General features: G+C 40.2%; 1 protein-coding gene across 5 annotated transcripts in view; it reads left to right on the plus strand.

The window, feature by feature from the left end:
• Positions 1 to 27,559, plus strand: part of SCLT1 (sodium channel and clathrin linker 1) — a 76,564-nt gene that overhangs the window by 45,429 nt on the left and 3,576 nt on the right. For 4 of the 5 annotated variants that reach the window (XM_089525805.1, XM_089525806.1, XM_089525808.1 and 1 more), the window contains 4 exons: positions 1,211 to 1,356; positions 5,347 to 5,539; positions 7,113 to 7,309; positions 27,332 to 27,410. In XM_089525805.1, coding sequence (XP_089381931.1) covers positions 1,211 to 1,356; positions 5,347 to 5,539; positions 7,113 to 7,309; positions 27,332 to 27,410 — 615 coding nt within the window. Of the gene's footprint in view, positions 1 to 1,210; positions 1,357 to 5,346; positions 5,540 to 7,112; positions 7,310 to 22,727; positions 22,782 to 27,331; positions 27,411 to 27,559 lie in introns of those variants that run through there. The other variant, XM_089525810.1, reaches the window with a different exon arrangement.

Here is a 27,559-nt window from a genome sequence, read left to right on the forward strand (position 1 = left end):
TTTTGGTATCCAAGAGAGGTCATGGAACCAAACCCCAGTTGATACCGAGGGCCCATGTATTCCAAAATCCAAAATCATCCACATGGGTGGCTGAGATAGTGACATCTTTACTTTTTGATGGTTTATTGTACACAAACTTTGTTTCATACACAAAATCATTTAAAATATTGTGTATCAAATTACCTTCAGTCTTTGTAAAAAGTATATATGAAATATAGATGAATATACTGTACATAACGGGTATTTCATTATGTACAGTATATTCAGATATTCCAAAATTTAAAAAACCCTCTTGTCCCAAGCATTTTAGATAAGGGGGAGTCAATCTATAACACTCTTCCAGCTTTGTGGAGCATCTGAGTGATAGTTGTCCCATGGACATTTTTTAAATCTCTGCTACAGTGCTCTTCAGTTTCTTTGGTTAGTTGGCTGCTTCTCTGACTAATGGTAACTGATTTTTGGAGGATGACCATCCTTAAGTAGACATATTCTTTCCATATTATAATAATGTATGTAATGGCACTCCAGTGAATGCTCATAGTTTGGGTTTAAAAAAAAAGTCAGTCCTGATTGGTGATTCTGCAGAATTTATCCCAGTTCTGTTGGACACCTCCTTGGTTTTCATGGTGACATTTGTTTGGATATACTCTCCAGAAAACTCTAGGGCCTTTCAGAAACAGGTTTGCTTTATTTGGGATTGTTTTGGTACTAGAATTGGACACAGGTGTTACATAGACTCAATTTGACTATTTGTGTGACTTTTGGAGGTGGTGAGTTGTATCAGAGTTTATTTAGGTATGTCCTAGTGACAGTGTGTGTGAGAATACATATGTAACCAACTGGTGACTTATTTGTGTCAGAATAAAAATAATTTCACAATGCTGAGTATCTTGTGTCCATCAAGAGGTAACAGTGCCAATTAAATCCATTTCAATTCCAGGTTGAAACACAATTAAGATGAGATGGGAGAATTCAGGGAGGTGCATACTTCTGCAAGGCTTTGTAATGCAACACAGTTCATCAGTAAAAATCTCAAATAAATAGCAGAACCTTTGCTTCTGCCTGAAAGATACTGGAGTAGACAAATCTCTCTTAGTGGAAAGCAAATCCCGCTTCCTTTAAAGTATGCAGTGGGATAAAAAACACCTATAACATTCTTTCCTGACCAAAGAAAAATAAGTAAGAGTTGTTCTGTAAATGAATTAATCAGATATACTGTGAAAGAAGAGGAAATGAAGGTGATTACAGAAAACAAGAAGAACTTTACCAAAGATGTCTCGTTGCTGAACGGGCAAAAGATGATCTTCAGTTAAGTTTGCAAACAGCACAAAACAGAATCAGACATTTGGAAATGAAGTAAGTAACTGGCTGTAGCCAAACAGGTATTGACTTCATAGTTCCATAGTTCTTCTTTTAAGTCTTTTGAGCTGAGATTTTCATGGCTTATACATTTGTATTCCCGTTGTTTTATTTATATCCATATTCTCCGTTATTTTAAAGAGTTATTTCAAAGTTTAAGTATGACAAACATTTGTTGAGTCTTCTCTTTAAAATGGAAAAGAACATGTTTTTATTACAGCTCTCTGAGTTGACCCCATGATATACGGCAGTGATGGCGAACCTATGGTACGCGTGCCAGAGGTGGCACTCAGAGCCCTCTCTGTGGGCACACATGCTGTCACCCTAGCACAGAGTTTGCCAGAGTGTCATACTAGAAAGCCACAGGACGTAGCACTTTGCAATAAATAAGTGGGGTCTGGGTTGCAGTTTGTGCACTCGGTCTGTAAAAAGTTCACCATCACTGATATACAGTGTTCAGATAGATCCCAGTTTTCTGTATTTCCAGTTCTGTTTTCCATTTTAATTTGTGTATGCTGATATTTTTCAGTTCATCCTTTCCTTTCTACAGACAAGAATTTGAAAAATCTCATCAATTATGTTTAGGAGCCTGAGTATATGTGACTCTGCATCCTCAAAAAATACCAATATCTCTTTCTGCATCATTGTCTTTGAAGTCCACATAGTATGATTAGCGTCTTTGTCCAGGCACTCACAGCAAGTAGAGTTTAGAAGTCACACTGATCACATGAAATAATCCATGATATTTGGATTGCAGACAGTGAGGGAGCAGGGGAATACAGTGGAACCTCGGGATACGAAATACCCGGGTTACGAATTTTTCGGGACCCGAAAAAAACCCATAGGAAATTATTGATCCGGGTTACGAAAGTTTTTTCGGGTCCCGAAAAAACTTTTGGTGCTTTTCTGCGCGATTTTACACCAAATCGCGGCTTTTCCCCATTAGCGGCTATGGGGATTCGGCTTGCGAAAGCCGTTCGGGTTACGAAAGCGGCCGTGGAACGAATTAATTTCGTAACCCGAGGCTCTACTGTAATTAAGTAGAAAGTAGGTTGTTGATTATTTGCTTATGAAGACCTTATGAATGAGAGACTTCTAGCAGCCTAGGTCATCTATGGCTCTCCTCAGATATTACTCAGTTAGGGCTTTGACATTCTAATCAGACCACTTGTAGGGTGGTCTTTTTGAACTGGCTTCTATTTCAAACATCATTATTTCCTTCTCCAGTGAGTAATTAAGTATTCCTTAGTAATAGATGATTAAACCTTCAGTCATATATTGAGCTGTGAGTTTCCTGGGCTGTATGTGATCACAGTCCTACTTTTTTTTTAAGATGGTAAGCCTGAGGGCAGGGAACTGTCTAATTAAAATAATAATTGTAAGCCACTCTGAGAAGTATGTATGTATAAATAAATAACATAAAGACATTCTGGGCAAGAGGCAGAGCTCTGCAGAGTGTTTAAAAGGCATTGAAGGGTGAAAGATCAGGCTAAATGACATCCCTGTTCATGTAGGAAGAGCAAAGTACTTTAAAAGGTGTCCCTGCTCAGGGAGGCATAGAAAGAATGGCAGAAGCTGGCTGTTAACTTGATGCACATGAAAGGACAGTGAGAGAAAAGTGTGCACACACAGAGAGAGAAGGGTGGCTCCAGATTTGTCACCACTACAATTTAAGATCTCCCTTCCCCATTGGCTTTTACATGGGTTTAAAGTATGTCATTAAAAAGGGGTCCACATCATTGTCATAGGATTTCAAAACAAATCTTTTCTTAGAGTTCATAACAGAACCAGATTGTGCTCAAGTATGCATTGGGATAAATTCCTAAAGGGTGATCAGCCATGTGTATTACCTGGAATATGGCTTTCTTGATTACATCATTATACTGCAAATTCAATCATGCCATTGTTTTGTAAGTTTTATGATGGGTCCACTGTCTGTAATGAATCCTTTTTAGGTGTACATTTTAATATTCTTTTGCTGCTGACATTTATCAAACTTGAGACCAGGTAAGAAACAAGTAGTAAGAAATTACAAAGACTAAAGTAGCATGCCACAAGTGCAATTGAATTTAAGTGATATTCTTACAGAGGTTTCAGTACATTTTTTTCTTTGTGAAAACACCCTGTAGCACTATGACTATAGCAAACAGGAACTCATTCCTTTAATTGTAAAATGACAAATGATTTTTAAATTTTATTTTTGCTAATATATTCATATCCCTTAGGCTAAACCTACAGCTAACTTGAAGAACTTTTGCTTGAACTGCAAAACTGAACAAATTATTTTGTCAGCCTGCAAAATTTTACTTTCCTGTATAAATATTAAGTTTCAGTTTCAAAATTTATCTTCATTACATGGTGTAATAGCTTTGGAAGATATTACTATAACACATGAGTTGTATGTGGATTATTGGGGGGGGAACATTTAGAAAAGCTTTCAAAAGACCCTTAAAAATCACAGGAATCAAAAGCTACAGGACATCAGAAACATTACTTAGTTAAATAATGTTTATGCATCTTCAAACATTTCACAAATGAGTACCAGTAGAGCTTTTATCTAAGAAAATGTGTTTTAAAATTCCAGCCTTAAACTTTCATTGATTAAAAAAAAAATGACTGTTCCAGTCTAGTATCATTCCAATCTAGTGAACCTTAAGAAAATCCAACAAATAAAATATCTGTTGGAGATCATTAAGCATGACAGTTTGGAAATTTACAAAATCATGACTTTATTGGGATCTTTCCTTTCCCAGTAAAGCTGTATAATTCCACATCAGTCTCCATGGTCACTAAAACCCCACAGTATAAGGTCAACAATTGTATGTGGTGTTGTGTGCTACTATCCCGGTTATAACAGCTGGAAAAGCATAACAGTCTTACCTTCTGGGAAAGCAGAGAGCAAGCCTGCACTCTCCTATCTGTGTCAGCCCTTTCAATATTTAAAGAATGCAGTAAAATCACCCCTCAGTTTTCTCTTCACCAGGTTGAACATTCCCAACTCCCTCAAACTTTTCTAATATGTTATGTTGTTTATACCTCATACCATTCTTATTTTTCTTTCCTGAATCTCTTCTAGTTTTTCTTTAAGTTACCAGAGGGTAGATTTTCATTAAACATTAGAAACAGATTCTTGACAATTAGGGTGGTTTGGCAGTGGAAACACTTGTCTAGAGAGGTGGTGGATTCTTTTTCTCTGAATGTCTTCAAAAAGGGACTGGACAGCTTAGGCTACACATCTGTACTCTTCTTTTCTCTTCCTTCCTTCCTTCCTTCCTTCCTTCCTTCCTTCCCTTTTTGTACATGCTTTCTTTAATTTTCACTTCCTTAATTTTGCTGTGCATCTACATGTACTTTTTCAGATTCCCCCACATGGTTTTTATTTGTTTGTTTGTTTTGCAGTTGTGTTTATTTTTCAATTCATTTGTAAATTCCCAGCCTTGTTGGTTGTTTTTTTCCCCATTAGCATCTCTAATCATGGGATTCAATCTAATATTTCCTTGAACTTGGTAAAGCAACCTTTCTTGAAATTCAGGATCTTTGTTTGCCTACATACCATTAGCTCTCCATAGTCACAAATTTTTGTATCCACAGATTCAAGCATCTACAGCTTGACAATATTTTAAAAATATATAAGTTTCAAAAAGCAAGCCTTGATTTTGCCATTTTATATAAGGGACACCATTTTACTGTGCCATTGTATTTCAAGGAACTTAAGCATCCAGATTTTGGTATCCATGGGGGGTCCTGGAACCAAACCCCAGCAGCTACCAAGGGCTTACTGTACTCTTTGCAGAGACACTCCATCCCAAAACCTGGAGCTGCCATACTGCCAGCACATCCTTGAGTTATGTGAGACATAGTTCTACTCAATTTTATGCTAAATACCCATCAACTGATTCATAATGAGGTTCAAATTACAAATTAAATATACCTATAGCATAATTTCTGACTATTGTATTTTGTTTGTTGGTTTTCCTTTGTTTTCAGCTATGAGGAAGAAATAGGCCGTTGTCAGGAAATGATCCACAAGTTGCAAAGTATTCTAGACTCTGAAAGACAGAATTGTGGCTCTGTCAGTGAAGAATGCTTAAAACTCCAGCAGGAGAATGAACGGTTTCAGAAAGAAATGGAAGATTTGAGAAAATTGGCCATGGAGGCACAGCAAACTGCCAAATTAAAGGTATTAGTGTTTACATAGTACAGATTTTATTTCACATCCTTGGAATGATAGGAGAAAGTTATTTACAGGGATATGGAGTATCTAATTTCTCATCACAAATTTTAATATTCTTATTTCTTTTGACACTTCTCAAATTCACTTCTCAAATTTGCCTGTTACATTAGTTAGTGTGCATTAAGTACATAGTTTAAACATTTCTTGTTAGTACCTAAATAATTTGACTAGGTAAGAAATAGCACATAGTTATTTGTTCTTCTAGCAACTGCTTCCTCATAGTGGAACTTCCGCTTTCATCAGTAATGTCCAATGCTTACATTTCTGGCTTGATTACTGGCAAGCAAATGTAAAATGTTATTGTAAAAGGCTACAATTTCTGGTTGTTTGTAACCAAAAATAAGTAGCCTAGAAGCAAGATCTACTAGTAAAACAGAATACAGTACGGCTCTCATATTCATAGGGGATACATTCCTGGACTTACCATAGAAATGCGAAAATGCAGATAATAGTGAACTCTATTTAAATGAATGACATCTGGTAGAAGCATACCACAGAAGCGTGCTGGAGGACCTAGAAAATGCCTACAGAGAACACCTCTAGGAATCTCTATCTCTTCCAGTGTGAATCTGTGGTCAACACCTAGCAGAAGCATACCATAGAATGGCATTGAAGGACCTAGAAAATGCCTAGAAAGAATATGATTTTTCAGATGCAGGTAAGTGAAACTATGGGTACCAATCCAATGAAAATACGGAATACGAAATAGTAGCTATTTCATATATACAGCCTTAACACACAAACTTATATATGATAATGCCCAAACCTAGATGCCAGCTTTTACCTTTAGTTGTTGCCTGTCTTATATTGTGTATTTGAGAAAAAGATAAGCAGAGAGTATGCCTACTTTATTTGTAATATACCCCCTTGCCTATTAATTAGTTAACATCTCATCTCTCCTTTCCTCTAACTGAGCTGCTTTTACTTTTTAATGGCCAAATTGCTCGTGACCATATTCTTTTCTCCTTTCCATTGATTGTTGTGTCACTTTATTTAGAAACAAAATTTTGCCCAGTTTAATACTTGGAGAATACATTGTACATAGCTGAAATAATTAGTAGCTATGGGAAGCAGATGGAACAGGCAGTCTAAAGGTTTAACTCTGAGAGCAACAGAGTTGCTTCAAACAGAGGGCTTCAAACAGAATGCTTATTGTACAGCCTCAAGTATTCAAGGAGGAAATGAGTAAAGGATGAAAGATCTGTATCCTACAAACAATTATTGCTTGCTATAGGTGATCAGGAGTACTAATCTGCATGTTTCCTCAAGGGAATTTCACTTGTTTAAATGAAAGCCCTTCAGCTCAACTGACTTGTTAAGTGGGCTTTGTAAAAGAAGGTAAATTCATTCTGAAATGGAATCTTTCAGTATGTATTTTGTGTCCCCGATTAAATGTTAATTAATCTTTTAAAGGTGGTTGTAGCATGAGTGTGTATATGGGTACACTGACAAATTTAGTCCTATAAAAAAAGACAAAAGCAGCTTCTGTTCCAACATGAGGCTTTTGTTTTTACTATAGATAAGCACAATGGAGAATGAACATTTAATAAAAGAACATGGCTTTGAAGTACAACTGAAAGAAATGGAAGATGTGAATCAAAACTCCACTGCTGAACTGAGACGTCTGTTGATAGCCCAGCAGAAGGCAACTAACCTGTGGAAGGAAGAGACAAAGAAATTAACAGAAGCTACAGAAACCAGAATAAATAATTTGAAGTAAGTTTTTTTTCCTTTGACATTTTAACTAATATAGGTAGTTATGTGTAGATTTGTTAGGGAGGAGAATAATCCAAACAGAAAAGGTAAATATTACTGTGGATTTCCACATTACCCTGTTTTGGTTATTGTCTTGAAAGATTATCTGGCAAGCAAAAATGGATCGTAGATAAGGTAGATGCCTTTGAGTCGCCTTAAGTTGGAAACGACTTGAAGGCACATGACACAAACACAACGTTTTCACAAGAAACCAGTGCTACAAGAGATCTATCACAATTTCCATTTCCCTATTTCACTTGAGCACTGTTAACTAATACACCCTCATCTCTCAATATAACTTAAGATGCAGCAGAAAGGCCACAAATTCTAATTACATTCCTTCTAATTACATTCCTTGTAAGAAGGTTAACAGTCCAGCTCTGACATGCTTCTAAGGAACTCAACCTTTCCCCTTATCTGTTATGGCTGAAACATGACATGTTTTCATATAATAGAAGGGACTACAAGGGCCATCTAACCCAACCTGCTACCATGTGGGAATACGCAAGTGAAGCATGCCTGAAACATGTCCACCAACCTCTGTTTAATGACCTCCAAAGATTGAGAGTCCACTACCCTCAGAGGCATTGTACTCCACTGTCAAACAGCTTTTACAGTAAAAAAAAGATCTTCCTAATGTTTATGTGGAATGTCTTTTCTTGTAATTGAATTAATTGGTTTGTGCAGCAAAAACAAGCTTGTTTCATCTTCCTTGACATCCCTTCAGAGTATGTGCACCCCTTTAAAGCTAGTTATTATGTCACTTCTCAGTCTTCTCTTCTCCAAGTTAAACATACCCATTTCCCTCAGTGGCTCCTCATAAGGTTTGGTTTCCACACCAGTGATCATTTTGGTCTCCCTTCTCTGGATACATTCTACCTCATTGTTATATTTTTGAAGCGTGGTTCCCAGAACTGGACACAGTATTCCAGATGAGCTCTGACCAAAAGCAGAACAGAATGGCACTACTACTTCCCTTAATCACTATGCTCCTGTTGATGCAGCCCAGAATTGCATTGTTATTTTTGACTGCCACATCACACTGTTTCCTCAGTCTTAACTTGTGGTCTACTAAAACCTTTAGATCCTTTTCACATGTACTGCTTTCAAGCCAGTTGTGGCTCATCCAATATTTTAATTTCATTTTTCCTCCCTAGATGTAATATGATACCTTACATTTAACCCTGTTGAAATTAACCCTCTTGAAATTAATTTTGTTAGTTTTGTCATCTGCAAGTTTGATAAGTAGGTCTTATACTCTGTCTTCTAACTCAATTATAAAGATGTTAAACAACACCGGGGATACCTGAGGTATCCCACTAGTCACTTCTCTCCAGTTTGAAGAGTAACTATTGGCCAGCACTCTCTGTTTGGTCAGTCAACTAATTACAGATCCACCTAATTATAGCACTGTAGACCACTGTTCACCAGTTCAGTTGCAGGACTATAATGGGAGACCCTATCAAAAACCTTACTGAAATCAAAATACACAATATTCATCGCACTCACCAGTCTTCCAAGCTTGCAATTTTATAAAAAAAAAAGAAAGAGTGAGAGAAAGAGAGTTCGGCATGACATATTTGTGCTCTGCATGACATGTGTTTGAGAAACCCATGCTCACACCTAGTAGTCATAGCATTCCTTTCTAAGTGTACACAAACTGACTACTTAATGATCTGTTCCTGGTACTGATACCAAACTAATTGGTCAGTAGTTTTTCAGGTCCTGCCCTTCAGATTGCCCTTCTCCAATCTGCTGGGTACGCTCCTCTTCCCTAGTAATTCTCAAAGATGATTGACAATGGCTGTGCAACTACATCTGCAAGTTCCTTTAGTACATTTGGCTGTAGTTCAGCTGATCCTAAAGGCTTGAATTCGAGTATCTAGATATTCTTCTTTGTGGTCTCTGCAAAGCACACAAATGGGTTATTCTGTGCCTGCGCAGCATTTTCAGATCCTTATGGAATCGCTAGGGAAGACTTTTTGGTGGTAGTTCCGCCCACCCTCTATATAGGCTCGGTGTCTTCCCACCCTTCCTCAGTTCTTTTTGTCCGTCGCATGAGCAGCAATAGGAACCTCGCTCCTTCCTTTCACTTTCAATTTTGACCACGTTTTTGGCTCTGACTTCTCTCTTGGACAGTGATTCAGCTTATTTTGGACTCTGATTACTGGCAACACTCGACTTGTTTAACCATTCTATTGTTTACTCCTTCAAACTCCACGATGTCTTCGCACGCCTTTAAAAAGTGCATGGAATGTGGAGGGAAAATTCCCAGTCATGATGGACACTCCTTGTGCCTTGTTTGCCTGGGCGTGGGCCATGTCATCGCGACTTGCCCTCATTGCATGGCTTTCACCCCACAAGCCTGGAAGAACAGGGAAATGCGGCTGCGTTCTTTGCTATATGCACAGATCCTTAACATTCCCTCTGAATCTAGGGTACCTGCCAAGGCTCCTCCTGCCAAGGGCAAACCCTCTTCTGCCTCTGGGGTCCCTGCCAAAGCTAATGCTGCTGACGGCAAACCTTTGTCTCCTGTCCCTGGGTCACCAATCCCAAAAAAACGGAAGGAGACCGACCATGATGCGGCTGGCCAGCTGACATCTCTGAAACGGAAGAAATCCCTGGACACTTCCAAGTCAGACAAGAAAAAACACTAGAACTCCAAGGGGAAGGACAAGGAGGTTTCACGCTCCGAAAAGAAATCCCCTCCGAATCTGGACTCTGAACATACCCAATCTGTCGATGCCGAGTCGGGCTCGGTACCGTGTGCTCAGCCAACTCCTCAGGTTTGTCCATCCCTGCGAGATGCCCCTCAGTCCCGTACCGACATTTTCCAGACACTACCGGAACCCTACCAACTTTCTGATGATGAAAGGGAAGGCTTTCCCCAGGCCCATGTGATGCCAACCAACCGGCTCTCTGCAGCCTCCAACCACGTCTACCTTGATGAAGAATCCAACGATGACCTCTCTTTAGACTTCTCTGAGCCCTCCAGATGGGACGTGATCTTCGATGAGGCTTCAGGCACATTTTTCTTGCCCCTTGACCCCATTGAAGTTTGTGATGGCTGTTTCCAACCACTCCAAACTACTAAGCCTCAGCTACCCTCTGCTGCAGCCTCGGTCTTGGCGATTCCATCCTGACCAGGTCTTCCTTTGTCAGCCTCACACACTGCTCAGGTTCAACATTGGCCATCACCGCTCTCAGTACCAAGAGTCCTCCCGCGTCCAAAGCCTCCCTCGGCTTCTCCAGAGTCCGCTGACTATTCAGAATCTGAAAGTACCGAAAGTACCAGTCTCAGGCCCTCTCGGTCCCAGAGGCTCCCTCTCCCTCAAATGACATTTTTTCCTTTGCTAAACAAGTGGTCCAAATGGGTAAAGCTTTACACATCGATGTCCTCCATACAGACTCAGAGGCGCTTGACCCCATCGATGAAAGAATGTGGGGGAAGCTTCCCACTCCAGCTTTCATCCTATTCCTCCCATCCATGACCAACATCGTAAAGTGTTCTTGGACTTCTTTTTCTTCACACCCTTCCTCCAAGAAGTTGAATATAGGATCACCCCCTCTGACAAGTCGTGGCTTTTCGAACACCCCTGACCCAATTCGGCAATTGTTGAGGCGTCTCAACTTCGTTTCATCCCCAAGGCGGCAAACTATCCCAACCACACAGAAAGCCACAAGCTGGAGGCTATGGCAGGCAAGTCATATATATGCCTCTGCGGTCCTGGACCTTAAGATCCAAAATTATGCTGCCTGTATGGTGGCATATCAACATCTTTGGGAAAGGGCCTTGCCGCTGTAAGATGACCTTCCTGAGGATAAAAAATGTATAGCACTAGTCCTCCATGCCGAGGCTCACTCTTTAGCCTCACAACAAATCTCATCTGCCAGGCACTCTGCTGACTGCGCCACCAGACAACTTGCCGGTTCCATGGCCCTTCGTCGCCACACTTGGCTGAGATCCTCAGACCTGACTCCGCAGGTCATACTGGCTATTGAAGAACTCCCCTTTGATTCCTCGGGGCTCTTTCATAATGAGTCTGGAGAAAAACTCGGCTTCAAAAACAAGATGAGGAACATAGTCCGTAAATACGGTATGCCCTTTTCCTCAGCTTCCGAATCTTCCTTCCCAAACCAACGGCGTTCAGGATGGCAATGGCCCCCCTACCCCACCCCCAACCAGGGTAGATCCAACCAGTCTTCTGACTTCCAACAACAATAGCATTTTCCACAACAACAATGCTCTGGAAAACGCCAATCCAAGTCCAAATACCAACAGCCCTTCCTTAAGAAGGATGCTGATCAAGGCAAGCAGCACTTCTGAGATCTTCCAGTGCACTTCATTCCCTTGCCCCCCTTCAGGGATCGCCTGGTCCATTTCTACTAAACTTGGGCCAGTATAACATCTGACTCCTGAGTTCTGTCAATAATCTGGAGGGGATATGCCCTGGAGCTCCAAGATCCTTCCCCCAAGGGGTATTCTTCTCTCTACCCCCCTTCAGACACCTTTCTCAATGAAGTGCGCTCTCTTTTGGACAAAGGGCCATCAAGCCCATCCCCTCATCTTGAATCTGAGACTGTATGTTTTCCAGATACTTTATTGTTTCCAAAGCTAATGGTGGCCTTCGCCCCATTTTAGACCTCCGATTTCTCCTTTATATCATACAGACGCTTCTGTATGGTAACCCTGGCTTCCCTCTTGCCTCTTCTACAGGAGTCAGATTGGTTCGCCACCTTGGATCTTCGAGATGCCTATTTCCACATTAGCATTCAACGAGACCATCGAGACCTATTGGCCTTTTCCGTCGGCACTGACTCCTTTTGATACCGTGTCCTACCCTTCGGACTCTCCACAGCATTGAGGGTTTTCACAAAATGCATGGTGGTCCTGGCAGCATACCTCCGCCAACAGAAGATCATCATCTTCCCATATCTTGACGATTGGTTATTTGTGGCCCCAACCAAGGATATGCTCCTGGCCAACATCAGACTTGCCCTCAAGCTTCTCCATGCTTTGGGACTGATGGTTAGCATGGACAAATCCACACTTTGCCCAACTCAGCATGTGCGCTTCATAGGTGCCATGTTGGATTCCACAACCTCAACAGTCTACCTTCCTCACAACAGGATCGCCAACCTCAGGTCCTCCATCCAATGTTGCCTCGCCTCCAGACGCATCAGAGCGAGGAAGGCTCAGGTCGCTATTGGCCACATGGCATCCACGACCTATGTCACCCCCTGGGCCCAACTTCACATGTGGCCCTTCCAGTCTTGGCTTCTGTGTGTTTTCAACCCAGCCTTTGACCACCCTCAAAAGTGGATCACCATCCCAAGACCAGTTGCCTGCTCCCTCTGATGGCGGCTAGACCCTTGCAATGTCTGCAGATGTATGCCCTTTGTCCCGTTACAGCCTCAAGTGATGCTCACCACAGATGCCTCCAACATCGGCTGGGGAGCCCACTGCAAAGACCTCTGCATCCACGGAAGGTGGTCACCCATAGAGCATCAACTCCACATCAATGCGCTGGAAATGCTGGCAGTTTGAAAGGCGCTCAAGTCCTTCGAACAGACAACAGACAGTGTTGTACAGTGGACCCTTGTTATACGCTGGGGTTTGGTTCCAGGATCTCCTATGGATAACAAAATCCGTGGATGCTCAAGTCCCATTAAATGTAATGGCATAACAAAATGGTGTCTCTTATAAAAAATGGAAAATCAAGGTTTGATATTTGAAAATTATACTTTTTTTTTAACATTTTCAAACCATGTGTGCTTGAATCCATGTATAAAGAAATCTGTGTATAAGAACGGCCGGCTGTATTACACCAACAAGCAGGGTGGCATCAGATCTACCATACTTCTCAACCTCACGCTGAAGATCTGGAACTGGTGCGTTCCCAAAAACATTACCTTGCAAGCCATCCATCTTCCTGGAGAAGAGAACAGCCTTGCAGACAAGCTGAGCACAGCTCCAGACTCTTGTCACGAATGGCAGCTCAACCCTCACATTGTCCACCAAATTTTCCCCCTGTGGGGAATACTGGACATCGACCTTTTTGCCTCCTACCTTAACTTCCAATGCAGCCAGTTCTGCTCCAGAATTCTGCCTGCTTGATCCCGAGGTGACGCCTTCCTCTTCCGTTGGTCCAGCAAAAGGTCCTACGCCTTTCCTCCCTTTCCGCTGATCACCAGAGTGATAGCCAAACTCCGGATGGACCACTCGGGTGCCATCCTCATCACCTCTTGGTGGCCAAGGCAGCCATGGCTTGCTCCTCTTCTTCACCTCTCAAACAACTGATTCCAATCTCTGCCCCTCCTTCCCGACTTCCTAACCCTCCACAATGGTCAAGTTCAGCACCCCGATGTTGACATGCTCCAACTCCACTATCCATCTTTACTATGAACTGTTTGGGAAGACTCCTCCTGCTCGAATTTGAGCTCATTCCACCAGGGCTGTAGCTACATCCTCTGCTTTCCTGTCCGGAATCTCATTGGAGGACATTTGCAAGGCTGCGGTTTGGTCACAACCTTTGACCTTTATCAAGCACTACAGGCTTGACACCAGACACCGTCATGAAGCAGCCTTTGGCAGAGCTGTTCTCTTTTCCGACATTCACTGAGGTTAGTTGACACTGTTAATAATTGACAATCACAGGTGCGTTACAGACCGCCGGATTGCGGCGGTCTCCCGCCGCCACCAGTTGCAGTGTCCGGGAGCTGCAGCGGCCAAACCGTGCGGGTCCCAGATGCTCCGAGGAAGGAGCGCGGAAATCGTGCTCCTTCCTCGGCCCCGGAAAAGATGTCGCGAGGCGCTAGACGCGCACTCGCGGCGTCACTTCCAGGGCGCCACGTGCGGACGCAGAGCATCCTCTACGTCAATATGGCGGTGCCTGTATGAACAGGGCACCGCCGTTTGTTATGGACTCTGTCCATAATAGGAGTAGAGGCGTCTAGAAGAGACGCCCCTTTTTCAAACTGGGACGTGCTCAGGACATCCCTAATGGCGGTCTGTAACCCACCACACTGTTTTTCCTAGTTAAAATCTTTATTGCCAGGACACTCCCTTCTCCTGGGATAGATCAGCTTGTCAGTCTAACCCATTTGTGTGCTTCGCAGAGACCACAAAGAAGAAGGACAGGTTGCTTAACTGTAACTGTAGTTCTTCAAGTGGTCATCTGTGAATCCACACAAATCCCGCTCATCCTGCCCTCTGTAGTGTCTTGTGCTATCTTCCTAGGTCTGCTCTTTTGGTGGATTTTTTGAACTGAAGAAGGGCAGGAAGACACCGAGTCTATATAGAGGGTGGGTGGAGCTACTGCCAAAAAGTCTTCCCTAGCAATTCCAGAAGGATCCAAAATTGCTGTGCAGGTACAGAATAACCCATTTTTGTGGATTCGCAGATGGCCACTCAAAGAACTACAGTTACATGTAAGCAACCTGTCCTCCTTTACTACCTGTTTGCTGATTCTGGACTGTAGTCCCTTTATTGCATTACTTTATTCTGTTTTCATCAGTTAGAGTACTGTTTCCTTTTGGGGAGAAGACTGAGGCAAAGAAGACACTGAACAGTATTTTTATTTATTTCTATCCCATGTTATCACTTCTATGCAGTGGCATTATTGCTTCCTTATTCATTCTCTTGCTCTGGACATTGCCAAAATTTCCCTTATTATTTTTAATCTCTCTAGGAAGCCTGAGCTCATTTTGAGTTTTAGCTTTTCTGACTTTCCCCCTAGAAGTACTGGCTGTTTGTTTCATTTGTTTTCATAGTGCCCGTTATTCCTGTTGTGCTTTCAAGGCTTGTAGAGCCACAGCCATACTTCATACAACTCAGCAGCAAGAGACAGAATAAAATTAAGACACATGGAATGCTAGAGCAGAGGGAAAGCATCATATTGTGTCACTTTATTTTGGGCTGCATCAGGAGAAGTTCTTTAATGTGAAATAGAACCAAGCAGTTCTCAACAAAATCGGTTGAATTCTGGCCCCTGTATTTGTAATAATGTTTTAATGTGTTTCTATAACCATGCTAATAAGATAAAAACTAGTTTAGAAACATATCATGCATTCAAGATAAGGAAATAAGGAAAAGAATGAACAAATAAGGAAAATGTAGATAAAGAAAAAAACTTCAAAAGAAGAGAACTTCAAACTAGCTAGTTTCAAATGTAGTCAGCACTTTGCATGTGAGCTGGCTGCAAAGGGAAATGTATCTTGTCAGTGAGCTAAATAATGATACATATGCAGATGAGAACTTATCACTGAACATGTATTTGAATTTGTTTTCCATTGCTGCTATTGTACTTAAACTTAGTCAACATGAATATGAGCAGAAATATCATAGAAGCCAGATTTAGCTAAAAGAAGGTGCCACTCCCTTAATGATAATACTCATAGAGAGACACCCCTCCGCCCCACCTGGATAGTCCAGGTAACAGTCTGCACTTGATATAAGTTAAAGCAGCTCTTGTACTTGTACCATAAAAAGCAATTCTGGTGTAGCAGGACAGGTGTGTGGTGTTGCACAGAGAGGAAAATCTGGTACCTAGCAACTTGTGCATGTACCTCACACAGCTGTAGCACCTTCCCCAATAGCAGTAAGTATTGTAGAAGATTGAATGAAAAACATGTTCTCTCACTGAGTATACCTCTCCACCACCACTTTGTTCAGACTTAACCACATCCTACCTGAAACTTTTCTCCTTTGTTTATGTTTTTATGGAATGAGCTAGCTAACAGTACTACAATTTTGTTTATATGGTGACTAGTTATTCTTAAGGGGGGGAGGGCAAAATAACATATTCATTTTAATAGGGTTTTTCCAATCCTCTTTTTTGTTTCTCTTTTTCTCTTTTATGTTCCAATTTTTCTTCTTCACTAGTTGCTCATGCGGATATAATGTATTATTCTTTAGCAGCAGGGTAATGTAAAAAGCTTTCTGTAAGAGGAAATAAACCTAATGGTTTTTGTTCCAACTTACATATGTCACTGAACTATCCATTACGCTCAATTTTTCCATGATGTATCTCCATGCTCCAGGCTGCTACAGAGCTGTAACCTGAGCTTTAAATGTTTAAATATGGCATGGCTAGCTATTAAAATCAGAAGTATGTTCAGCCTTTACTTTCTTAAAATTATTATTTTTTATTTATTTTTGTTTGTAACTGAAAACAAAGCTTTTACTGGTGAACTTCTGTTCTTCTTACGGTAAGGAATACATTCCTACATGTGTTAGGTCCTGTCTCTGAGATTAGAAAAATATTGTTGAAGAGCAACTTCCTGAGAGGTGGGAACAACCCACTCAATTTCAGTATGATGTAGAGTGCCTCTATAGAACACCACTTTAACTGCAGTGGCTGCATCCTACAGAATCCGAGGATTTGTAGTTTTGTGAAGCAGAGAAGGCTAAAGATCTTGTGAAACTACAAATTCCAGGATTCCATAGGAGGAAGTTACAGTGCTTAAAGTGGTGTCAAACTGCATTATTTCTACAGTGTAGATGCACCCTCTGTCAGTTAGTCAAAAACCAGACATCTGTATTTAATACAGGCTATATTGAGTGACCAAAATTGAAAGGGAACAATGGAAACAGAAGGCACTTCTTATCAGGTGGAACAGATGATGTCCTCTTCCTCAGAGAATGAGACCACAATGACAGAATTGGCTTAGGGTATTGGAAGAGGAATTCACATTCTTCATCTTGAATATGATAGAAATTCTCCAGATGTTTTGAAGATGTGGAGAGACAATGGCTTTTTCCAAAATGACTTAACATAGGACTTTAAAGAGGGTTAGAAGGGGTCCAGTAGCTTGGCGGTTGATTAAACAACTGAAAAAAAAACACATTATTATCATGTTGCTGCAGTTGTTTATGCATAATCTGGAGGCATTTCACCAAGTCAATGAGCAAGTCAGAGTGAGCTCTGTAATCTTCGGTGGCAAATGATGAACTGAGGTCCTGGCTGAGGGAACCTGGAGAGGAAGAGGAGATTTGATTAAAAGCTGCCTCTAATGATTCCAACTCAGATGCTGACTTGTCAGCTGAAGAGACGTATTGGCACTCCTACAGTAGCTCAGTTGAGACAGTTTGCTGCATCTAACTTTCTAACTTACAAACTCTCTCTCTATAAGGATAGCCACTGCTACAGTAAGAAGAACAAAGTAGCTGAGGTTGAAATATCATGTTGTTCCTTAGGCAGACAAAAAAGAATTGGGAAAATGTCAGTCAAAACGTGCCTCTCAGGAAGGGAAGGCAGAGATACCACCAAAGCTTTACTAGCTAGAAGGTTTTGGATAGTGTATGCGCAGATGCAAGACCCATATATGTACAGAGATCATGACGAAAAACACTATGCTATCTTCCCTTCCCACTCTCTTTGCCAATTTTCCTACCTGACAAATTAAGGAATGTCTCTATGTCATTTCTCTCTGTTCTGAAGTATTTTTTTAAACTTGTTTTTCCATTGTATACATTGTGTCCCACAAATTGACAAGATCAGTGGCCATGGAACAGTTGCTTCTATGGTCTATATTTATAGGTAATGCAAATCTCAGGAGTAATCTTACATAGGGATGGGAAGAACCTAGAAAAAATGTCTGGGATTATGTTTCATGACACAATAGAATTGTATTAAAATAAACAAACAAGGGCAACCATGGAAATTATTTTATCTGAAAGTGTAGGACAAGATCCATACTCATGCTATATGACAGATAAATGAGCTCACTTGCTATTCCTGCATGTTCTAAAGTGAGATTAGTCTCCAGTGCAGTAAATCTAATAAATTTAGATTTATGCAAGCCAAGCCTGGTTCTTAATTGCCTATTCAGACTATAGCTGACATTATATACATATATGACATTACCACAGAGATACGTAACTCATAGTTAAGAGTCAGTGTGGTTTAGTGGTTTGAACATGGGACAAGAACTCTGGAGAATGGGGTTTGAGTCGCCACTCAGCCATGGACCTTAGACAAGTCATAATCTCTCAGTCTTAGCAGGAGGGAAGGGCAAACCCTCTCTGAAGAAATCTTGTCAAGAAAAACCCATGATAGGGTCACCATAAGTCAGAAACTATTTGAAGGCACACAACAACAACAATAGAGAAAAAAAGGTTCCACATACAGTTGTATACAAATGCTTTTTAAACAAACAAACAAAAAACTTGAGTTAAGTGCTTTCATGCGGATGCCTGTGAAGCAGTGTTTTTCTCAGGGTGTCCGATATGGGAGACTGACATCCAGTGATGTAGATCTATGTTGATTGACTCACACTCAAGTTACTTCAGTGACTCCACTTAGACAATCACCTTTTTAATGTTAAAGTTGGCTCCCAGATTTGAGATATGACTTGAAAGTATCTTGCATGGGCTTGAGAGTCAGTTTGATACTTGAGAATTGACTTGAGAAGTTGAGTAAAAGGCTTAAATACATCAGCATGTATGTATGGCTGTGGGATGCTGAAAACTTCTCAGTCTGATCCACTTCCCAAAATCTGAGCCTAATTTTGTCACTGTAGTTCAAAAGTGTATTATTTTGTCTTGTAAATTGCCAGTTAGCAGGATCATTGATAGAACCATGTTAACGAAAAGTGTGCAGATTTCAAGTGCTAACTCTGGGGTTGTCATGTTCTGTTCCTGCAGAAGAAAACTCCAAAATAAATTAATGAGTTTGTGATGCAAACATTGAGTGACAAGTGCCCATCATACATGACTGTGGTGTGCTAACTTTCAGCACTGAGGTTTTGAGACTGAAGATGCAGCAAGGTCTGGAAGACCTTCAACAGTGTCAGCTTCTGAAATTGTTGAGCATATTCATAATCTGATTTTGACAGATTGGTGAATTTCAGCTAAAACCATTGCTGATACACTATAGATATCCCAGGAATGCATTGAGTTTATAATTTATGAGCATTTGGCTATGCAGAAGCTGTCAGCCAAGTCAGTGCCAAAGTGTTTGAATAATGACCTGAAACAAAGTCAAGAGGACACCTGTAAGTTGATATTGTAGCATTTTGAGCAATCTATTGGTAATTTTTTGGAACGACTTGTCACTGTTGATGTAACATGGTCACATCATTATGATCCAGAGACCAGTCCTTGCAGTGGCTGCACTCAGTTTCTCCACCGCCAAAAAAAAAAATCCAAACCTCAAAGATCAGCAGGAAAGGTCATGACCAGAGTTTTGAGGGGATAAGTAAGGTATTTTGATGCCTGATTATCTTTAGAAGAGCCAAACTGTTAAAGGAGAATACTACTCTAACTTGCTGCACCGATTAAAGCAGGCATTGAAGGAAAAATAGGAAGCTGTAGAAATATCTTCTCTTTTTGTAGGACAATGTACCTGCTCTCACAGGGCTGGCAAGATGATGAATGTTTTGAAGAATTTGGGGTTTGAATGCATAGACCATCTATCCTACTCACCAAATTTTTCTTCATCTGTCTATTTCGTATTTCCAAACCTTAAAAAGAATTGGAAAGGAAGGAAATTTTTGAATGATTCAGCAGTGATAGAAGCAGCAGAGCAGTATTTCAGTGACCAGACGTCATAAATCTTTTTGAAAGGTTAAAGAAAATTGAGAAATGTTGTCACAAGTATGTCAGACTTTGGGATGAATATGTGGAATAGCATGTTTGGGGTGAAACAGACCCCCCCCCTTTGTGCCGGCTTGGGGGTGGCGTCAAAGCGCCACATTTAGATGCTGCATGCTCTGATGCCACCCCCCCAAGCCAGGATCACAGAACCTGCCCAACCACATGGTGGGCAGCTGTGCAGTGGTGTGGCGTTTATGCGCTGCATGCCGCAGGACCACCGCAAAGCTGATGCAGTGGTGGAAACCCCGGCTTTTTGCAGGCTCAAAAAGGAGATGCATTTTGCTGCTTCTTTTTGTGCCTGCAAAAAGCTGGTTGGGGGCTTGATGTGTGGTTGCCACAGCCCCAACCCAGCATTCAGCGGGGTGGCATCAAGCCACCCCCTCAAGGCCATCTTTTGACCCTAAGTTTCATGACTCTTCGTTGGGCCAAGAACTTTTCAGCATCCCTTGGTACTTTAGTAGAAGAGACTTAAACAATGATTACAAAAGTAGTGCAGCAATATCAGGAAAAAGGTATTGTGATACGACTGGTGGTTGGGCGGGGGGAGAGTATTAGGCTGCAAGAGTTTTGAATGAACACCATTCGGATCCATTAAAAATATGCATGAGTGGATCCAGTAAGAAAAGGACTAACTCTTTACAATCATCCTAACAACAGTGAATTATAAATGGCAGTAAAGATGCACGAGGCTAGTATGCAGGGTTCTTGCTTCAGCAAGAACCAGCTTATCTAAACAACAGCAGTTTAAAGTAGTTCTCAGGTGTCTCATGATACAACCTGTCTCACCACCCTATTATACAGCCAGTGGAATGGCCTGCCAGATGAGATCCATCAAATTATCAATCTAAATAGCTTCAAGAAAACTGTCAAGATAGATCTCTTCCAGCAGGCCTTCCTAAAATAAACTACTCGGCCATGTAATAACTTCCCCACATAATGACTCTGCCCACCATTATTGTTTTAACTGTTTTATGTATTATGTATGTAATTTTTAATCCTAAATTGTTTAATTCTTTTTAAGGGGGGATACTGTAAGCAGCTTTGATTGTTTTAACAAAAAATGGGGTACAAATGAAAGAATTATTATTATTATTATTATTATTATTATTATTATTATTATTATTATATTGAAGAGGAGACAGGATTGCTAAAGAGAAATATGGGGGGAAATGCCTAAGAACACCCTCAAAAAGGACCTTTTAAAAATAATTTGGAAAGGTTATTGTAGCTCCAGTGTATCAGTCAGTTATTACAGGCCTTTCGGGTGAATTGAAGTCCAGTTCCCATCATTTTCAACCAGAATTTCTAATAACCACACTATTGGGGAACACTTTTAGTGTAATACTCCTGTGCTACTCAAACTGGTGGTCTGTGGACCAGTGCTGTTTTTGAACTATTGGTTACCAATCCATTACCACTTTCCAGGAAGGAAGAAGCTTTATGAAGTCAATGGGAATAATTATTATAGCAGTTTTGGCATATTACGGGGAACCCCTGCCAGTCCTCTGTATCAGAATGTTTTGAAAGCACTTTAATACCCCTTGCAGAGCCAAGTTGTATTTCCATGTTTTCCCAGGTCAGGAAACATTGCCTGTTCCCCAAGTTGTTTTGCTCATATTTTCTGAATATGACTGGGCATATTGGTCATGAGGAGACATTCAGTATGGAGTAAGCAGCAAATATAGGAAATGTTCTAGTCCTGCATAATAAGCCTTTTGCTATTCTGATGGCACCTGTCCATGTGACTGTGGCAATTTTGTATTTAAACTGACACCTTTTTTTGTTCTTGTCTGGTTCGATTTTTTTTTCTGCTAGGAAATAATAGTTGTGAGAACTTTCTTGTATATGCTTGCTAGTACTCCATTTCCTTCTGACTACCTCTTGGATTCTTCCCAAACACACATTTTGCACACACGCTTCCCCTACACAAGCACTGCAATTATATTTTCTTATGATAGTATTGCATCACTGTGCCACAGTAATTTGAGATTTCATGTTCTTAGTAGGTGGACTAAGAGTCATACTCAACTGGCATAATTTGAGGATGAAATATTCTATTTTTGCAGTATTTTTCCACAAATTTGTAAGACATATTATTCCAAGTCTTTGGATACATAAAACAAATACGTAAAGCCAGGATAAAGTGCCCATTAAAATATGTATAGTTGACTAGCCTCAGGCATTAAAATTAGGTCTTAAGTAAGTGTCCAGGCTCAGTTTTAACAAGTCTCCAAGGGAACTTCTTGAATTGTATTACTATGCTCATATCCCAATAATGCTGATTCAGTATATGTTAATTGTTCAGGCTTATGATGTTGGAAAGTCACCTTTGTATCTTGAATTTATTAAAATCCTTTCACTTAGTAAGGAGACCTGTCATGTTGAGGGACATTTTAAAAGCTAATTTGCTGAAAAGCAACTTTCAAATGTTGGAAATATATAAAAATGGGGCATTGTAAATATGTCTGTGTTGCTGTTCAAAATCTGCTAGATAGTTTGCTCTTCAAAGATTGCTAGATGGTGGTCAAATTCCTGTAGTAACGGCCCAGTTTATTTATTCCTGCAGTCACACGCAAATGATGCTGTGAAATCCCTGATGAGTTTAGGATCCATTAACCTGCTGCATAGAAAGATGGTAATTCAAATGAACAATACTAAATGCAGTCACTCAGAAGCACCATCAAAAGCAAATTGTTTATACATGTTTAAAACCATTGGTAGTTTACAGTAAGGTGATATAATTCCTGTTGAATCCCATGGGACTGCTGTGTTTGTCACTAGTCACAACTGAACAATCCAAAGCCAAGACATCCGCTACCTCATACACACTGGAGTGCCTGCAATTTCCTCTCGACTGCTACTCCTTGTACCCTTTTAGATGTGGTATGCAGGATTCTCCAGCGTTGTGTAGCAGTATTTCAGGTACAAGTTCCCTTTACAAGAAAATTTTTGCCTTAGGCTGCATCAGTCTTGTTTTTGAATCATAGTTATGCCCTTGTATCTCTAAACATTCGGTTGTACGTATCTCTTGATTTCCCATAGTGATCCTTGTGGAACAGTGGAGCTGTTTGTTGGATATTAGCTAAAATAATATTCTTTGACATACCATCTAGTCTATTAAATAAATTACATCACATTTGGGGGCCTCTTTCTTTTCCTTTCATTCCTACCACATTATTTTTGGCTGAAATTCTGTAATACTTGGCAGTGGTCGCTGTTTATTCTAAGATATTGATTAAAAACGTTAACAGGATGAGAAACAGCTGCAGGTACTGGCAGTCTATAAAATATATAATTACTAAGAATAACTGAAGCATATTATGGCATAACTTAACAGAAAAACATCTGGAATTTGCTGTATGTGTCACATGAGAATTTTTCATTAAACACTTTCCACAGCTGGCAGCTTTATTATCTCCTCTGCTTACCATAACACAACTTATCTTTTGTTTTTTTACTTGTAGCATTTAATAGTACGCATTTGAATAGCTTTCTATAACATTTATTTTTCCTGTTTTAATTTGGAGAAAAATTTGGAACTGATCACTCTGTTAGTACTTCAAACAGTGCAACTAACAGTGTTTTAGATTGTTTGATCGCAGCAATTTTACTAATGTTTCACTTGAAGATGTATCTTTTTCTAACAACAAAATATTTTTAATTAAGCCTTTAATACTTTAAATATTGAAGTCTTTATTCTGCATGTACCCATAAGTAAGTCACCAACATTGAACAAAGCAGTACTAAAATCAGGGAGGGGGTGGGGATGAAACAGTTAATCTGTTTTACAGTGAGGAAATTCCTACCTGTATAATAATGGGGGTCCAAATTATCTATGTTACTTAAATGCCTTCCTTCAGTGAGTTAATTTTTCCCTTCATTTAATTATTATACACATGCCTAAAGTATGCAACAATTAGGCAGATCTGTCAGAACATAGCTTGCTTGCTTGCATACAATGGATGTTCTTTGGTCATCTATACTGTCACATAAAAGAATCCTTTGCTGAGACTCTTCTCAGAAAATTTCAGAGCTAAAATAATTCCTATTCCCATAATACATCCCAACCCCCTGCCTGTGCCTTGGCAGGTGAACAAGCACTGTCTTGCTCTCTTCCTTCCTATCATAGAGCTGTATAACTCCCAACCACATGGAGACTCTTCATTGCAAGCAAGTAATCTGTCTTTCTGGGGTACATGTGTAAGTTGATCAACCTAGCACTGATTTCTGGTGTCACTAGGAAAAGAAAGAATGGATAATTGCTCTTCCAAAAGCAGCATTTGTAGAGCCCCTCACAGAGACCTTGGAGGACCATACCACACAAGAAAAATAGAAAAATACCCCCAAACGCTCCCAAACATCCTCTCGAGGATATAGGGGTATTTTCACTATGTTTTGGAAGAAGACTTTTTTTTAACAACTGGGGTGTGTGAATGTGATGGAAATACCCTCCACACTACCTAGGATTTTTTTACTCCTAAACACCACAAAAACACCCTGTGGGCTGCATGTAGCCTGTGGGCTACACTTTGTGAGCGTCTCACTGGCTGTCTCCAGTGGGATAGATTCTAAGATATGTGAAAATTTTATAGGAAGTACAATATTTATAAACAAATATTACTTTAGGAAGGAGTTGTCAGTATTACAGGAGAGGGTCTTTTGAACATCCATGGTGAAAAGAACATGCCAAGCATAAAATTGCAGCTAAAGAAAAAAACACAGTTTGAGACTCTAGGACTGAGACAGTGGACAGAAGTACTACCTTTTCCTACCAGAGCACAGAAGCAATCAAAGCAGAATGAGTGGTTTAACAGACAGTCTAGACCAATGATAAATGTAGGCTCTTCCTGTGTTGGACCTAAATTGTTAAATAGAAGTGCCCTTGGGTTCCTGGTTTGTAGAACTATTTGTGTACAACACATTCAGATACAGCATGAAACCTCTCCTTGGTGTGTTTATCTGTTGTGTAGTAGGTAGTTAAGGAATCCTTGGTGGATGCATTCTGTGTGGTTGCAAAGACAGCCAAGTGAGGAGGAAATACATCCTACGGCTCATTCTGCTTCTGTGCTGGCTGCAGAATAGGAAAAGCCTCTTCTTTCATAATCAGCATGGAAGTGGAGTGCACTGACAGAAGACTGACAAAATGTTCTGTTCCTCCTCCAGCAAAGTGATTCCTTTCTTTGGTAAGAAGCACATAATGTGTCTGTAGTGAAGATTTCCTCAAATACTCACTTTTTCAAATGAATGTAGGGCAATCCTCAAGGAAAGCTTGAGAAAGCTTGTTCCTTTGTTGTTGCTTCTTCTTACACAAAGTGATCGACATCTGATCTTTTATTATGCCATTGGGTAGTGGCAATTGTGTGAATGGATGTATCAGAGAAAGTCAGCTATCACCAGTTTGTTGCTGCTGAAAGATAAGTTCTGAGGTATTATAGACCTCCAGGAAAGAATTCTCACTGGTAGGTTTATGACCCTAAAGCATATACTTTGGAGAAAAGGATACCAATGAGGAGTGATCATACAAATATTCCTGTATTTCTTTCACTTGTTCTCTCTGTGAAGTTAACAGATAGGGATAAGGCTTCTTTCTTTAACAAGTGTAGTGTAATACTGGAACTTGAAATGGATCTGAAATCACAGTTATTCATTCTGAAGCTCCTTTTTACTTCAATATGCAGACTTTTTGTGGAAGGCAAGTACATGTATTTTAGTTGCCACCCAAGTGGAAGCTGGTTAAAATCAAATGCATACCTGATACTTGGTATTCTTGAGTTCAGTGAATGAATATAAAAGATTCCCAGACACTTGAAATATGGTGCCAGCTGGTAAAGAAAGTTGAAAAGAGATAATGAATCATAGCTTGAGTTTGGATTAGCAAAAAAAAAAAAATGTACAGGATTATGCTTAGGGATAAGGAACTTCATGCCCTCCAGATACATTGCAGGTCTCATTAGTCCCACCTAGTATAACCAATGTGAAAGTTTGGGGATAATGTAGGCCAGTATCAAAAGTGGCTCTTCTGGGACTAGTGGAGGTCTCACATGATTCCCAGAGATCATGCTTATAAACTTCATTTCTCAACATGTTCACATGTCCATTATTTGAGTTCTTAAAAATTCAAGATCTGACTGAAGAGTAAATCCTCAGTGCAAGCACTCCTAAAAGGGAAAGTGGGAAGGACAACACAACAGTCTCCCAAGTATTGATTTTTGATTTGCCAAAATGTGATAGCTCAGTAGAGAGATAGCTCAGTAGAGAGAATCTTTTTACTTGGTCATCTTGAGAGGTATTCTGAAATTAAGTATGAAGGAACAAAGTGAAGTAAAGTGGCATCATCTTGATTTTAGATTTATGAGAGCCTAGGTGTGAAGTACAGCAAACAAAATCCATAGTTGGAATCAAAGGGCACAACACTATGATCACTAATGTTGACCCCACTCTGGGAGAAACATGGTATACAGATGAAAAAACAAGTTCTTGACTCAGTGGTATTTTTGATGGAACACAATACACTAGCATGAAAGCAATATGCAACACCTGTTTAAAAAAACAAGACTCAGTTTTTATTCATGTTTATTAAATTTAAGGCAGTGAATACAATCCTAAAATGTTATATTGATGCACAGAAGACATTTGTGTCTGTCAAAGGTTGGGAATTTTCATTGCACAATCACATCCTTTTGAAAGAGCTACATTGTGCAGTAGTGGAGAAAAATGAAACAACAGTAGGTAGATAAGAACAAAAGAGAAAAGGCTCCCAGGCAGTCCTGTGTTACAAAGAACATTCGGAGATGCTGTTCAGTCACAGGATGCCAATGTGAACTCCCGCTTAGCTATAGAAGCTTCCAAATACAGCTCTGGGTTGGCAAATGTGCTTCTAGCGGGAGATTCAAAAGTATCTATAATTCAGGTATGCTGACATTATTGAGGATTATTTATAGGATCCTATTACTTCCCTGTGTAAAGCTTGTTTTGTGAATAAACATAGGATTTTAGATACATTATGAATATGCCTGTATGCGCCTTCAAGTTGCCTGTCAATGTACAGTGACCCCATGAATTTCACAGGTTTCACCCTATCTTTTTCTTAAGCAAGGAATACTGAGAGGTGTTTCCTTCCTCTGAAATATAGCTTATAGCACCGGGTATTTGTTGGTGGTCTCCCATCCAAGTGCTAACCAGGGCTCATCCTGTTTACCTTCCAAAATCAGATGGAATGTGGTGCCTTTAGGGTATTTAGGTACTGCATGAATATGTGAAACCATAAGAATTCAGTAGATGATAAAAGGGAGGAGTACACGATTGTCCCAAATTCCTCTAGAAAGCATTTAGCTGAACAGCTACATTGATTTTCATTAATGAGATTCTTTGATCTTGTTTGATAGAAGTGAGCTGAGTCGTCAAAAAATTCATACCCAGGAGTTACTTTGTCAGCTGGAAAGAGCAAACGAAAAGATCATTGAGGTAGGATAATGAACCTCATTCAAATTTTATGCTTGAAAATGATGCAGATCTTGGAACATTCTTAAACTGTATGAATCATTGGTTCAGGTATTGCTCATGAGGATTTGAGAAGTTTTTCAAGTAGTTCATAGCCAGAAAAGCCTGTCGTA

This window comes from Sceloporus occidentalis, unplaced genomic scaffold (genome assembly GCF_023333645.1).
Source record: "Sceloporus occidentalis isolate IW3139 unplaced genomic scaffold, rSceOcc1.0.p SCAF_5, whole genome shotgun sequence".
Taxonomy (NCBI): domain Eukaryota; kingdom Metazoa; phylum Chordata; class Lepidosauria; order Squamata; family Phrynosomatidae; genus Sceloporus; species Sceloporus occidentalis.